The 14,654-nt window shown below is 30.9% G+C and overlaps 1 protein-coding gene across 7 annotated transcripts in view; it reads left to right on the forward strand.

Annotated features, from left to right (window-relative positions):
- The window catches only part of LOC130442593 (diacylglycerol kinase 1), a 358,993-nt gene that overhangs the window by 332,009 nt on the left and 12,330 nt on the right, over nucleotides 1-14,654 (forward strand). For all 7 annotated transcript variants that reach the window (XM_056776853.1, XM_056776857.1, XM_056776852.1 and 4 more), the window contains 5 exons: nucleotides 674-823; nucleotides 5,631-5,910; nucleotides 8,126-8,391; nucleotides 12,248-12,403; nucleotides 13,612-13,810. In XM_056776853.1, the coding sequence (XP_056632831.1) occupies nucleotides 674-823; nucleotides 5,631-5,910; nucleotides 8,126-8,391; nucleotides 12,248-12,403; nucleotides 13,612-13,810 (1,051 nt within the window). The remainder of the gene's footprint in view (nucleotides 1-673; nucleotides 824-5,630; nucleotides 5,911-8,125; nucleotides 8,392-12,247; nucleotides 12,404-13,611; nucleotides 13,811-14,654) is intronic.

The raw sequence follows: 14,654 nt of genomic DNA on the forward strand, positions 1-14,654 counted from the left end.
GAACTATCCAATCCTTGTTTGGCTGACGGGATCATATTCACGATAAACGATTCCGTGAATATCGAAACAAGAAACGATCAACATTTCCTTCGGTTGCTGCTTCGGCATCTCCGCTTTTATTGCATGTAACCATACCAATTACGACTTCGTGGGATACCCGGTAAAATACGAATGTGTTTGTGTTCTTTTTAGTAATATTGTTTATATTGTGAACATTGGAAGGAAATACTATTCATGTAACTTAGATAATAGAGAATAGAGGTACTGTGAAGGATTTCAGGTTTTGTTCATTATTTTTATCTGACACTTTAGTGTGAATTTCAAAATATTCTCTTGGGCTCCTATATTATTGAAGATGGAGAAAACTCAAGATGTCTTTCGACTTCAAGAATGGATAAAAGTGACCAAAAGTGAACAAATTCAGAAGATTGGGATACAGAAACATTTGCGAAACGATATACGAGAGTATAAACCTAAAATTTAGCCATTGGCTTTATATTTCTATCATACAAATGCGCCGTGCCACAATTCCTTTTCCTGCATCAAGTCAATTGTTTTTCTATGTACTGAAAACTTATAAGGTCATATTTAAATAATTTTCTTATATTCTAACTTCACGGATATGCAGTAGTAATGAATAATTATATCTTTATACAAATTATTTCATTTTCAGTTACACAATAAATGCGTTTCACAAGTGAAAGCTGAATGTGGACTTGGAGAGCATGCCGTCCATATTTTACCCCCAGTCTCCATTTATCCCATTGTTTTAGATCGACAGAGATCCGTACAGAAACGAGGATCTAAATACGGACATGATAATGTGAGTTAGACTTATATATATATACATACTGAACATACATTAATTTATATTCCTCCACAACTTTAACAACATAGTAAGTATATTACTAATTTTAAAAGAAAGATTGCTTTGAATGAATGCGTATTTCTCGATATTTGGGATGGCTACAAAAAAAGTGATTCAAAAGATAACGCCCCTTCCACTGAGAATATTCAGAAAGAAAACTAACGAGGAAGTGACTACTAATAAACTGCAGGAGTGAACTTATAGGGCTAAAGCTTATGATGAAATAGAGCAACTTTATATCTTGAGGGTGAGAAATCGCTAAGGAGGATGAATTGATGAATCAAGTGAATGAGATACAGGAGGGAAACCATTGTTCTAAAAAGTATCTATAATAAATAATAATCTAAGCAACGAAAATTAAAACGAAAAAAATTATTGATCATGGATAAATGAAAGCCAAGATTTGATAGGAGAGAATAAGTGAAAAATATGGGCTTTCTTTAATCCCTATACTGCGAGAACCCTATAAAAATAAACAAACACTGAGAAAGAATCGGCACCTGAAATGTAAGAAGCATATTTGAGCACCCAGGAAAAATGCACCATACCTCTCAATAAATGATAAACGAGCCCGATACCAGACAATTTCAAAATACCTGCGGAATGATATATTATTCCCGGGACAACACTCAACAAAAAAATGGAGTAGCTGCAGTAGTGAACGATAAAATCACACGATGTGTACCAATTTTTTTTTCTTTCTAGATCTTTATATTCTTTTAAATATAGACCAAACAGTATAAAATTAGTCAAATGCAAATCGCTATAGCAGATAAAATAGAATTTGAACTTTTCTACAACGGACCAGAGCCAGTTTTACAAACTATTTAGTTGCGAGATGTCACAAAAAATGGGTGTCTTTGATTTAAAAATAGAAAAAGGGTAATGCGGTAAACAAGTAGCAGGATTTAGTCTAGAAAATAGGAATTAGAGAAGATGCAAATTAATAGATTTCTTTTAAGAGAGAAACATGGCATTATCTACTACATAGTAGAACAGAGCGTATCTAGTGACATTAATGTAGAAAAATAAGTCAGACAGGGATTTTATAGGTTCTGTTCAATCTAAACTCAGAAGATAAAATCAGCTTAAGGTAGAATAGATGGTATAAAGATAAAAACAATATATACTGATGATAGGTTCTTGTTGGTAGAAACTCCAGAATAGTTACAGATTTATTTCAAGCAGTAGAATGTAGCGTATGACCTCTCAGTAAAACTAATTCATATAAAGGTCATGGTAATATCAAATAAAAACACAAAACATTGAAAATTTGTAGATTGATGAGCTGACGTTTGGATCTTTGGGAGGATAAACTTGGAATATGTAAAAATAGGAACAACGAAAGCTCTGTTAAATGAAAATATGCATAGAGGGAGAAGGCAAGAAATCCATTCATGGAAATGTGTCTGGAGTCTGGAGTTAAAGGTATTGGCTGTTCAGTACTATGGGATGGAAATATGGACAGTGAAGAAAATAGATATCCGACGTGAAAATGATTACAGTGTGGATTTATTTCGAAGAAGATAGGCATTTTATGCAATGATATTGTGATTCCTGCTAATTGTATATCATTATTCTGGAATCAGCCTCTGTCACTCCAAAATATTCATATTTAGAAACAACATATTGTCAAAATAACATCATTTGGAGAAATCAGTGATCTGGAAATGAATTCCATAAGAGTGATTTTAATATGTTTTCATAATCTCACGTATACTGCTTTTGTTCATACCAATTGCTTTAGCTACTCTTCTGAAGAAGGTTGGAGGTTAACAGATAAATATTAGCGTTATTACCGTTTCCCATAGGAGTTCGCTATAGTGCGTGAATTTTTTCTGGTCGATTGTTTTTCATACATTCATCATTACCCAGCAGTATTCATTTAAACTGATTTTCGTTACTTATAACAAACTTAATGATAGGAGATACCACAATGATTTCATCAATAAATTATTCTTGGTACTGTTTACAGATGATTGATATTTAACACCACACTTTTTGTTGAAAACTATCGATAATTTCAAAATCCACTTCTATTCTGTGAAGTTTATGAAAACAAAAGCACAAACAACATATAATCGTTTTTATTATTATTAATGAGGGTACCAAATATTTTTTGACGTTGTATTTTAAACAGAATACTTTTTAGAAATAACAAATGAGAGATACTTACTATAATAAACTGTTAAACGTTTGAAGGATATTTATCTACCTCCCAGTCTGGATCCGCTTATTTAAGTTACCATCTGAAGGATCTGAAGGATACAAATACAATATTTAGTGGTCTGAAAAATTACGAAGGTGCCATGTTTTAAGGCTTTAATCTCGGCCTCTCTTCTGCTCATATTCACGTCAGTGAAAAGAGGTGCTTTTCAAGTATGTGGAATTCCCCTACTTGACTATTAATAAACATTTATTATAAAACGATCGTAAACTAGCTACCTTGCACAGATAATGACGCAAATATCGATTTTTTTTATGTCTTCCTCTAATTCTTGTCTTATTTTTAATGATTATTTCTTCAATTGAGTACGCATTGGCGAGATTCGATACTAATGAAATATGTCGATATCAACCACTCTGATAGGGTTTATATTTTTCAAATACATACTTGTAATTTATTCGGGGAAAAGAATAGACTGCTGTAATGAAATTCAAAATGATCACAAAATATTCACCCTTCAATAAACGATTGAATTGTTTGCAACCAATCATAGTAATGTAAAGAATATTTTATGAAAATCAATAATATACTTGATTGATTTTTCTCCAATACGGTGGCGAATTGAAATATTATTTTTGTGAAAAAATTTTCAACTTACAAAACTGAATAATGAAAAATTTGAACAAATTTACCTGTTTCCCATTCCACATAGATGTATATTACACAAATTATTTCTCACCGGCTTGAAAAATGAGATTGTAGATGAAAAAATTTGATTTTTGATTTTCCGAAACAGATATCTTTCAACGACTTTATAAGCCATAGAGTCTATAATTTCATATATGTGGTATTAAAAATTGTTATGTTATTCGTCGAAGCGTTGCACTAATTATTAAATTTTAATTTTGGAGTAACTTCATTCTTATAGTTAGTGACACTGTTATATGAGAATTCAGGCGGTTAGTCTTTATTGTGTCAGAAGACCGGATTTTACGGCTATTTGGAACAAGGAATTAAATTACTAATATCAATAATTTTATTATTACTTTCAATGTTTGAAGAAGGTGCAGAGCATTTGAGGAGTTCTTGTGAATATAAAAAAGTTTTTAACATGTTGATAGAAAGTTGCCGCTCTGTCAAAGTTTTGTAAGTAGCTATTAGGCAACGTTTCACACAGAACCGTCATTTTGATATAAAAATCACTTTTCATTCTAGCTTCGCTTTGGCAATAGAAAGATCAACTTTATTAGCGACAATGATCTAGATTAAAGATACATTGATTCTGTGCATATAATTTGATGTTCAAAATTTTCGAATTTTTCATATTTTCACTTCTATAAGTATTGATAAGAGATGAAGACCTAAAATATTGAAATTCAAATTCAACTATACTATATTAAGGCTTTAATCTTTTACTTGAAGTGTGATGGGAACTTTGCATTTTGTAATATGTCAGCGTTTATGATTTCTTGATCTTGACGCTGCTGACACGTGAGACGTTTTCATCCTTTCTGACATCCTTATTCGAGAGGCATTCTTTGGCGTCGAGACTGTAGGGTAGTGAAATTATCATTCAACTCTTGGTTCTTTTAGATTTTGGTTTCGGAATGTAGTGTACGAACTAGAGTTATATGCGACAATTTAAGTCATCTCCCAGAACTCGCAGCATGTTATCTCATCCTACTATAGGTAATGCCCAAAAAATGAGACGTGTATTATAAACGTTTCAAAGTATAACAATCATATTTGACATTATGGATAACAAAAATAAAACTCAATATGTTTACAAGCATCCAAGCAGACGAATTAATTTTTCATGGCAGGAAAATCGGTATTTTTATGCTTGCTGCTAGTGTCGAGATAGAAGAAACTAATAACAAAAAACACAGCACAATCGAAATATCAAAACTATATCGAGGCTGATATGTCAGACAATTTAATTCAATGAATAAAATTATAACGACAAAAGTTTCAAAATATGGAGTCGAAACCAAAAAGGGACAGTGATGAAAGCTCTCGAGTTTTAAACTCGCTTTGTGTGCAACTCTTGGGACGTTGTAATTGTTGTTTGAGAATTCCGCTGATTATACCAAGTAAGCTCTAACAACTCGGTCCCTGCAACACAATGGTTCAAATTTATGATATTAAATTATTATCATCGGTCCTTATAAGTGTGCAATATTTTGAACCGTTACCAAATAAGGGAAAATTAATCTAAAATTTTGAATCTATTGAAGCGTGTTGAAAAACTGACTAAACTTCACGATAGTCAAATAGTTGCTGGCTTAGGAGGAACTAAGTTAGGTTGGATGGATATAAAGTCACATCAAGTATCGATAATTTGTGTGTAGCAGACAAGTTTCTGTATCTGGAGAAGTTCAATTTTCTCTCAATATACAAGATCATTGATAGGGTTTTCAAGTTCTCCTGATAAAAACTTTATGTAAATATGATTTAACTACTAATAAATTGAAGATGATCATATGTTGAATTTTCTACAGTTTAATATTATTTTGAAACTGGGTAACAAATTTTTTCCTTAACAATAATTATATCATCGTGTCAGCTTCTTATATATTATGGGTTTTTTCGTAGGGTTCCATATCACAAAACAAACAACCAGCCTTGTCGTTTCAAATTACAACGTCTCCGAATTCCGTGCCTCTTTTGGTATTTATCAATCCGAAATCTGGAGGTCGACAAGGCTCCAGAATTCTTAGAAAATTCCAATACATACTTAATCCGAGACAAGTACATATACTAGGAAGTGGAAATGGTCCTATGGCGGGACTTAGTATGTTCAAAGACGTCCCTAATTTCAAAGTTGTATGTTGTGGAGGAGACGGGACTGTAGGATGGGTATTAGAAACTATGGGTGAGCTAACACATTTTTAGAAACCATAATTGACATTGCAATATTGTTTTTGTGTTTAGATATATTAGAATAGTGTTTAATAATCTGATGAATTGGCAAAAAGCAATATGAGGAGTTAGCCAAGTAGATTTAGTAAGCATGAACCAAAAACTGATTCTGTTTAACAGCAGGTAAAATTGGTTTAATAAAAGATAAAGAGCAAAACATTTTTTGAAATATATCAAACAATGGTTCAACAGACAGTATCTTTTCAAAGTTTGCCAATACTTTCACTACGGTGATTATATTATTTGTTTCTGCCATGTCATCTGTCAAAATTTTACAAAAATCTGATAGTTTAAATATTCGCATTATAATCTTCTCGTTGTTTGGTGAATATGGAGAGGAAAGAATTTTTGAGTATTTTTTGAATCGAAATACTATTTAAAAAACCAAAGACAAGTTATGAATTCATATCCTAAAAGTGCCCTGTTCTATGGACAAATATGGAAATAATATAAAATAAAAAAGTCGTATGAGCACGAATGTATCCAGTGTCTGTCTAATGAAAGTAGGTAAGGTTCTAGTTATTGAACTATATATTTCCATCAAAGGGATATGCAATATTTGCAAATGGGTGACGCGATTTCCTGATGCTGATCAATTTCTCGTTGACAAAATATTGAAATGAATGCTGGGATATCTTCAAATGAGATGGTAATTGTAGATATGTTATAGTAGATGAAACTTGAGTACACCATTAAGCCCTAGAAATAAGAATGAAGTCGAAACACTGGACTTCTTCAGAGGAACTGTTTTGGAATTCCATAAAAGGTGTAATGTGTAAGCTTTATTTTTTGTTTGTGTAAAAGGAAAACGGTAACTGGTTAATATTATGTTCATTTGCTGACAAGTTTTGATGCTGATATTAAGATAAAACGACTGCAGTTTTCTTTCGTCACGTATATGCGAGTTCACATTCGACTAAGCTAAGTCGGCTTTGTCTTTCCAAGCGTCAAACGACAGGCGGCAGGTGGCAGGCATCGTCATCTGTCTCTGTTTTGTATTGTTTTTAGATATAGTTGTTATACTTTCACCCGCGTCTGTGATGATGACAGATTCAGGAGGCATCGCCACGCAACGTTGACAGTACATTTTCATGTCTTTGTGTAACCATATGTGCTTTCCAACAATGTCCAAACACGATTACAAAAGGCAAGACAGCATACAAAATGTTCATAATGCAGCATACAATTTTTAAATGACTTTTTAATGAAATGCTTGAATCAAGAGGAAGGTTCCAGAAAGAAGACAACGATCCCCTTAAGAAGCATGAGCAAATGTAATATGACATGCAATTTGTTACTGGATACAACTATCAATATTATTGTCTTGATTTGAGCAACACTATGATACTACTCATTTTATCTTTTTATAGTTACGTAATCAAGGCTTATTTTTATTTTTTCTTGCAGGAAATGTTCATTATATTAGAATAAATAAAGTCTAAAATCGTATCTTATAGTTGCATATAAACTTTCTTCGGAAGAGATTGGCATCTTGCAGGTTCTTCTTTACTCTAAATTTCTTTCGATATTTGTTGAAATGAAATCAAATCCGCATAAATTGTAAGAATCTCTTACGCGGATTCTGATATCTCGGTAGAGATGAGGATAATCCCCATATTTATGACGTACTTCGTTAACAGGGTGGACAATATATTTGCTCTTTTTTCTCTTTCGCCGTCTAATAATAATAAAATTGCTCAATGGTAAATATTTCATCCAGAAGCAGTAGCTACTGCCTCGAAATTTAATCATCGTCTGTAGCATGACGCCTAACGCCTGTAAGTATAACGACGGCCTTACGATTCAATGTCTCATTGCCATATTTACTTGGCCAGGATCTCACCCATTAATTTGGTTTCCTGTCTCCATATGGTTTTGTGAAAAGCGTTTCAAACAAAATAAGAGGTAATTATTTTTAGGTTTTAAACATCGGTAACTCGCATATTCAAATATTTTGTATTAAAATACACTATTTTGCATTGAAGGGTCACTATTCGGTCTTACTTGCTCGTGAATATATAAACTTGAGCTCTTCTTAAATTCTGTACAATATCGTTTCCTTACGAACGTTTTTGTAAAAATAGGAAAATAGCTGTTTATGTATCTCCACTCTATTATATCTCCACAGTTTCCGTTTAAAAATATCTCTAATAAATTTTGTGTTGTAGATAAAATTGAGTTGGAGTGTCAACCAGCAGTGGCAGTTATCCCTTTGGGAACGGGGAATGACTTAGCAAGATGCCTTCGATGGGGCGGAGGATACGAAGGAGAATCGATACATAAAATGTTACATAAAATCGCTCGAGCGTCTTCGGTGATGCTCGATAGATGGATGGTAGATTTGTATGATACAGCACCTCCAGATCCAGATCAAAAAATTCCCGATACGAGAATACCTTATAATATCATCAATAATTATTTTTCTATTGGAGTAGTAAGTATAAAATTAGCAATTAATAATATAATTAATATTGAAAACGTAAAATTTTCTAATTTCGGCCTCAATAGATCATTTAGAAATGAGCATATAATCGTTATATTTATATTAAATAAATCTTGTTTATCCAACTAAATTACGTCAATCCTATAGAACACAACTAAAATCTCAAATAGGCAGTATTAAGTCATAAGATTTTTCAAAACTCATTCAATTATTGTTTAAAACATATCACATACTTCATCTTTCATGAGCAGTTCGCTTAAAATCTATTGAAAACTCTAATTATATTGCTATTTGTACATAATATTCAATAAACTAATATTAACATTGAAAGTTATTAAATTAAAGTAATTAAATTATTACTAATATATATTTCCGCTTTCCATTTCTAGAGATTTGTGTGCTTGACTTTTTCCATTTCCATTTATGATATATTTAAACGCACTCGAAATCGTTTATTAATAACCCCTATTAATAACCCCTATTAATAACCGACTTTCTCACTTTCAACGATTTTATTGGATGCAACCCAAAATATATTACTTTCAAACATATAGGCAATAACGTGGGTTGTAGGGAATCAAACATACATATATTCATCTACCATAACATTCGAAATAAAAAAACTGTGTTAGTATAATTATTTTATTATTATAATATCTCAAAATTTGGTAATTCCTCCATATACGACGATTACTCAACAAAATCAAAGCCTGATTCAATGTTTGCAGCTGCTGCAATAGCGGACTTGAGGTTGATTACGTTATTCTGATGCAAGAGAACAACTCTATGCAACTTTTATCTGGAATTTTTTTTTCTTATCTTATGTATTTTGGACCTAAATTGGCATAATGAACACATTATCGCTTTATTTTGTACGTAATCTAGGAAAATTATACCTTCAGCATCCCATAAAAAGGCTAGCACAAGTTTCTTTGCTTAAAGTTGCAATTTGATTTTTTGCGGAGATGCTGAGTATCGAAAGAAAATTTTCTTTTTTTTTGTCGAAATATGACTTAAATTTCGATGTTAAAATTCATGGTGTCCATGGTGCAGACAATTTTCACTAAGTATATTTTGTACCGCTTTTTGCCTAATAGTAACACGGGGATGGAAACGCCTTGTGAAAAAATAGCATCTCCCGAATAAAATAAAACTATCCTTGTACATTATTCTTCGTATATAAATGAATTGTTGGAAAAAATAAAACAAACAGCTTCTGCAACAATATATTTGTTGACAAAAAACAAAAAAACATTGACTGTGAATTTAAGGAAGCAAGTATTTATAAATAAAAAAGTACGAAAAGGAAACTAATCTTAGAAAGACCAGGTTGGTTGTTACTCAACTGTTGGTTTAGGGTGGTAGATTTGTTGCCTTTGTTACTGATGTAGCTGTTGGTATTTTAATTTTTTTTCTGCAGTCCAACCTGGCAAAGCTGAGGAAAATATGACCTAAGAAGCATATATGGAAACTAAATGAATAATTTCAAAATATAATAACAAATGAATAGAAATTCTGACGGAAAATAAAAGAATCAACAAAATTCAAACAATTTATTAAAAAAAATTATAAAGGAGACTGTTTCCGAACTCGAAACGATATGGCCAAATCGAGTTAGAAATTACTTTGTTACTTAAGCCCACTTTCACCATAATCTCTAAGCCATTGTTTAAAATAACAGGTGGTACAAATCATAAGTTATGTTATGTCACCGATCTGTGGAAATTTTCTCAAAAATTTAATGAATTGACACAAACACCTATCTTCAAATCATAAATTTTAAGATTATACAAGCAATTTTCTCATGTTTTTTTTTTCTATCTTAAAAGCTATATTTACGTAATACAATGAATGCATAAAGTGTAAGATTATTTTTCTTCAGATGAAAAAATATATCTAATTAATATCATTGTAAAATTGGAAAACGTACAAATCAACAAAACAATAGCATAGCAGAAGTAGCTCTCCCAACATAAAAGGAAAAACTAAAAACTCACATAATATAGGCAGCAGCAAATTTTTTTTGTTTTTTATTTATTTTTTATTCTATTTTTTACTGCATTAACCCAAAATAATCCTCCCTAATGTTTTTGATGGTACATAAATATGCAATACAAACTTTATTAGGAAACCCTTCAATCATACAGTCAAGTCACCAGTAAAGAAGAGTAGACTATTTAATAAATTTTATATAGATTAAAAGGAAATGATTAAAACTACTTATCGATCGATTTTTTTATTTGCTAAAAAATACTCATACGCGTTTCAATAGTTATTTCATATAACAATTCCTTTTGATTGTTTAATTTTTTTATTGTCTCGTCATTACATATGGTTACATCAGCAAAAAAGTCCAAAGTAAAATAAAATTCCAGGATAATTCCTTTCGAAAATTATGAATTATCCAATAATGGTAAAGAACAAGGCAATGATAGCTTCTCGGTAAAAAGTGAAAATCATGAGAAATAATACAAAAAAATAGAAGAGTTTATTCAAATCTTTAAAATAAAAAAGTTACTTCCTTGGAATGAGTCACTATTCTATATATTGAATCATGTACGGATCAACCACCAAGTTTTGCGAGAATACAGCTCTTTTGTTTGTCTCGGAAAATTATATAATCATTCAAAAACACAGTGATTTTAAATATAGATACCATTATAGTAGGGATTTGGAACCAGTCAATTTCCTATTTACTCATGGTAAAGGATATGGGAAGGTAAAGGATATTGGATCAAAGAGCAATAGACATCAAAAACAATGGAAAATCCCATTATTCACAAATAATTTCCTTGTCAACGACAATTTGAACTCTAGTAAGGATCATGGGATATTACAGCGAAAGCAACATTTAAATTTAATTTAAATATAATAAAAAATTTAATCTATGGCTACTGGAAGAAGAAGTGAAATGGATAAGAGACTATCCTCAATTTGCTCCAAAATGTTAATAACCGTTGGCTTCTAGGGTCTAAACCTTATAAAAAAGGTCCAAAATGTTCAGCTTTATTACACTCTCCTGGGAAATCTCATATCTACAGAAAATTAAGATCATCTTCATATATCTTTTCTGCAGTTTTTACTGTTGCCATTTTTAGAATTCTTTCAACACAGTAAACCAGAAGAATGCCTTGATACTGATGAGAGCAGAGACAATAATATTGTGAAATATCTATAGCGATAATTATTGCTTCTGCTGATTTTCAACACAAAATTACCTAGTTATAGGTTAGAAACAGCTGAAAATTATATCAGTTTAAGCCACCAGTTAAGGGGGTTGAATCTAATGATAGTTCAAAGACTTTTAAACTTGGCTTAACACACGTGTTATTCAAAAAACAGAATTAAGTCAGTATTTAAATTTAAATCATTATTAAAATTACGGTGCAAGTGGCCTTTAGATAAAGACAATTTTGAAAATATACAAAGAACTACTAAAACAATTGAACGATCGACCAACCACAAATTATTGAATGTATAAAAACTTTCACAATTGTACAAACGTCAAACTAAAAAAAACGAATTACAACTTTACTTTAAAAAAAAATGCAGAAGTCATTAACGCAAATAATATTGAACGCAAATAATAGTATAATTTTTTTTCAATATCTTTGGAAAGAGGTTCGCTCCCTACAAAACCTTCCGAGGTCGTCTTTGACGAATACGTTTATTATTACTTATAAGGAGCTTTACAAAACTTAATCTTCAGTTTCCAAATTTCACTAATTTTTGTATAATTATTACAGGAATTTATCTATAGCACTGTATAGTGTATGTATACATGTCAGAAAGAATTTAGTTGTCTTTTACAATCCGTATATGAGCAAATAAAATATTATGTTTTTAGGATGCTGCTATATGTGTGAAATTTCATCTAGAACGAGAGAAGAACCCTGAAAAATTCAACAGCAGAATGAAAAATAAATTATGGTATTTTGAATACGCTACTTCAGAACAATTTTCAGCATCTTGCAAAAATCTTCACGAACATATTGAAATTACTGTAAGTATTCATATCTTTCTGTTTAATTTATTTTATCGCCGGTTCCCACTTTTGTGTCGAATAACTTTTCAAATGGAATTAGTTGTAAAGTTGACTTGATGTTAGGTCTCTCTTGATATAAAATTTGTTTTAAAATATAAAGTATTGACGATTTCTGGCTTTATCAAATTATAAAATAATATAGAGATATAAATTTGCAATTAAAAGAAACCTTGAATCAAAAATTCTTCTGATTAATATTATATTTTATTTTAATATAAGGTGGAAACATCATTTTTTTTAAAATCTCAATATTCAAATCTGGAAATATTTTGATAAAGACCAAAATAGGTCGAAACGTCAATTCTCCACATATTTTAAAATATAATTTTCAGTCAGAAGAAATCTAAAATCAAGACAATTTATCAACAAAAACATATATACTTAGTTTATATCGCAAGCCGAACCGATTTCCCATGAATAAATAGGTATACAAAAATGAACCTCCATTCATAATTAAATAACCTCTGAAAATTCCACGTTATTTATAACGACCAATCTACAAAACTTAAAAACTCAATATTCCTGTTTACTATATTCTATATACCCGATGATGAATACATAGTTTTTGATAACGTCGAGACGTCAATTTTTATCTTTCCATCAATTCAAATATTGTTTTTCTAGCTTGTTGCATAATTTCTAATTTTTGGATAAATTTTTTCATTTCAACTATTATTCGTTTCCCTTCGTTTGTTGTAAATATTCCTATTTGTTGAATACCAAATATACTTTCTAGTTAGTCCAATTTTAACTTTTCTCAAGTCTTTGAACTGTTATCGTTATTTATCATTGGTTTTCATTCTTCTTCTCGTGAATTCTTCGAATTACTAAGTGTTTGCGAATTATCTCTCTTATCACATTATCTTATTATTGCTCTTATTGGTCGGCAATTATTTGATTCTTGATTCTCCGAGAATGTAGGCGTTTTTGCCTATTTTGTCTTTCATACACTGAGTATTTTTTTGTATGCCACAATATTAGTACCACATCATATTTTTCAGTATTCATTTGTTAACGTAATATAAAATAATATCAATTAAATGTAGTTCATGTTTGGTAGTTCCTCCAAAACATAAACACTCGAAAGATTTTAGTATTTTTCAGTTCTTCTTCAGTTCAACCTTGATTGAAATATCAAACAAAGTAATCAAATATCGATATTTCAGTGTGATGATCAAAGTCTGGACCTTGCAAATGGACCTCCTTTACAAGGAATAGCTTTATTGAATATTCCTTATACTCATGGCGGAGCTAATCTTTGGGGAGAGCATCTTTCCAGTACAAGAAGAAAAAAGTCTAAAAAGAGACAAAAGGAACTGAGTACCAATAGTTTTAATTCTGTAGACCTTAGTGTAGCGATACAAGGTAATGCAAATTCATTCGTTCATTTTATTTAGCATGTCTCGAGATTCCTTCTGAATATTTAGAAGATTTTTAAAACAACTTGTTACAACTGTCCGCGAGATATGAACTAATTTATTTAGTGAATTAAGTAGTTTTTTGTTATATGTACGTTATTAACCTGATGGAATTTTCAGCCTCGGTTGATCCCTTTATTTCACCACCTAACCATTTCTAAATCAACTATTATTTTCTATCTTTACGTCACAATGTGATCTATAGAGACTCTCGACTAACCCATTAGATTTCGGGTATTAAGGGCTTCTTAAAAAAATTTTGAGGTTCAATTTTATTGAAAACTCGTATCAACAAACTGTCTAAAAAATATTGTCATAGGTCAATTCATTTGGATATCATCAGTTGTTTTATTTCTCAAATGTCATATATAGTTAATTTAAGTAAGCATCAAATATTCTGTCAAGAAGAAACCAAATAACTGCCTTTCTTTTTTATAAATTAATGCTCTTAAAAACAAACATTTCGGAAATTACATTTTTCTTTGGCGATTAGTATGAGTCAAATTTTAATCTTATCTCTGTCAAAAACTTTTTTTGTTCTTCGGTGAGAATAAAAAATGTTCCAATGTTTGCTGGAATAGTTTTCCCGGACATTATTATCTAGTCTCAGAGGTATTAGTAGCCTAAACATCGACTTTATGTTTGCTTTTCACATTTTACAAGCATTCAAAAATCGTCATCTGGATCACTTGAAAAATGATTTATTGAATAGAATGATAAAATTACTAGACGCCTTTTCGTTCTGCTCACAGACTTGAAATGTACATTGCCATGCATACTATAATAATGCT

The sequence above is a fragment of the Diorhabda sublineata genome, chromosome 4, assembly GCF_026230105.1.
Source record: "Diorhabda sublineata isolate icDioSubl1.1 chromosome 4, icDioSubl1.1, whole genome shotgun sequence".
NCBI lineage: Eukaryota > Metazoa > Arthropoda > Insecta > Coleoptera > Chrysomelidae > Diorhabda > Diorhabda sublineata.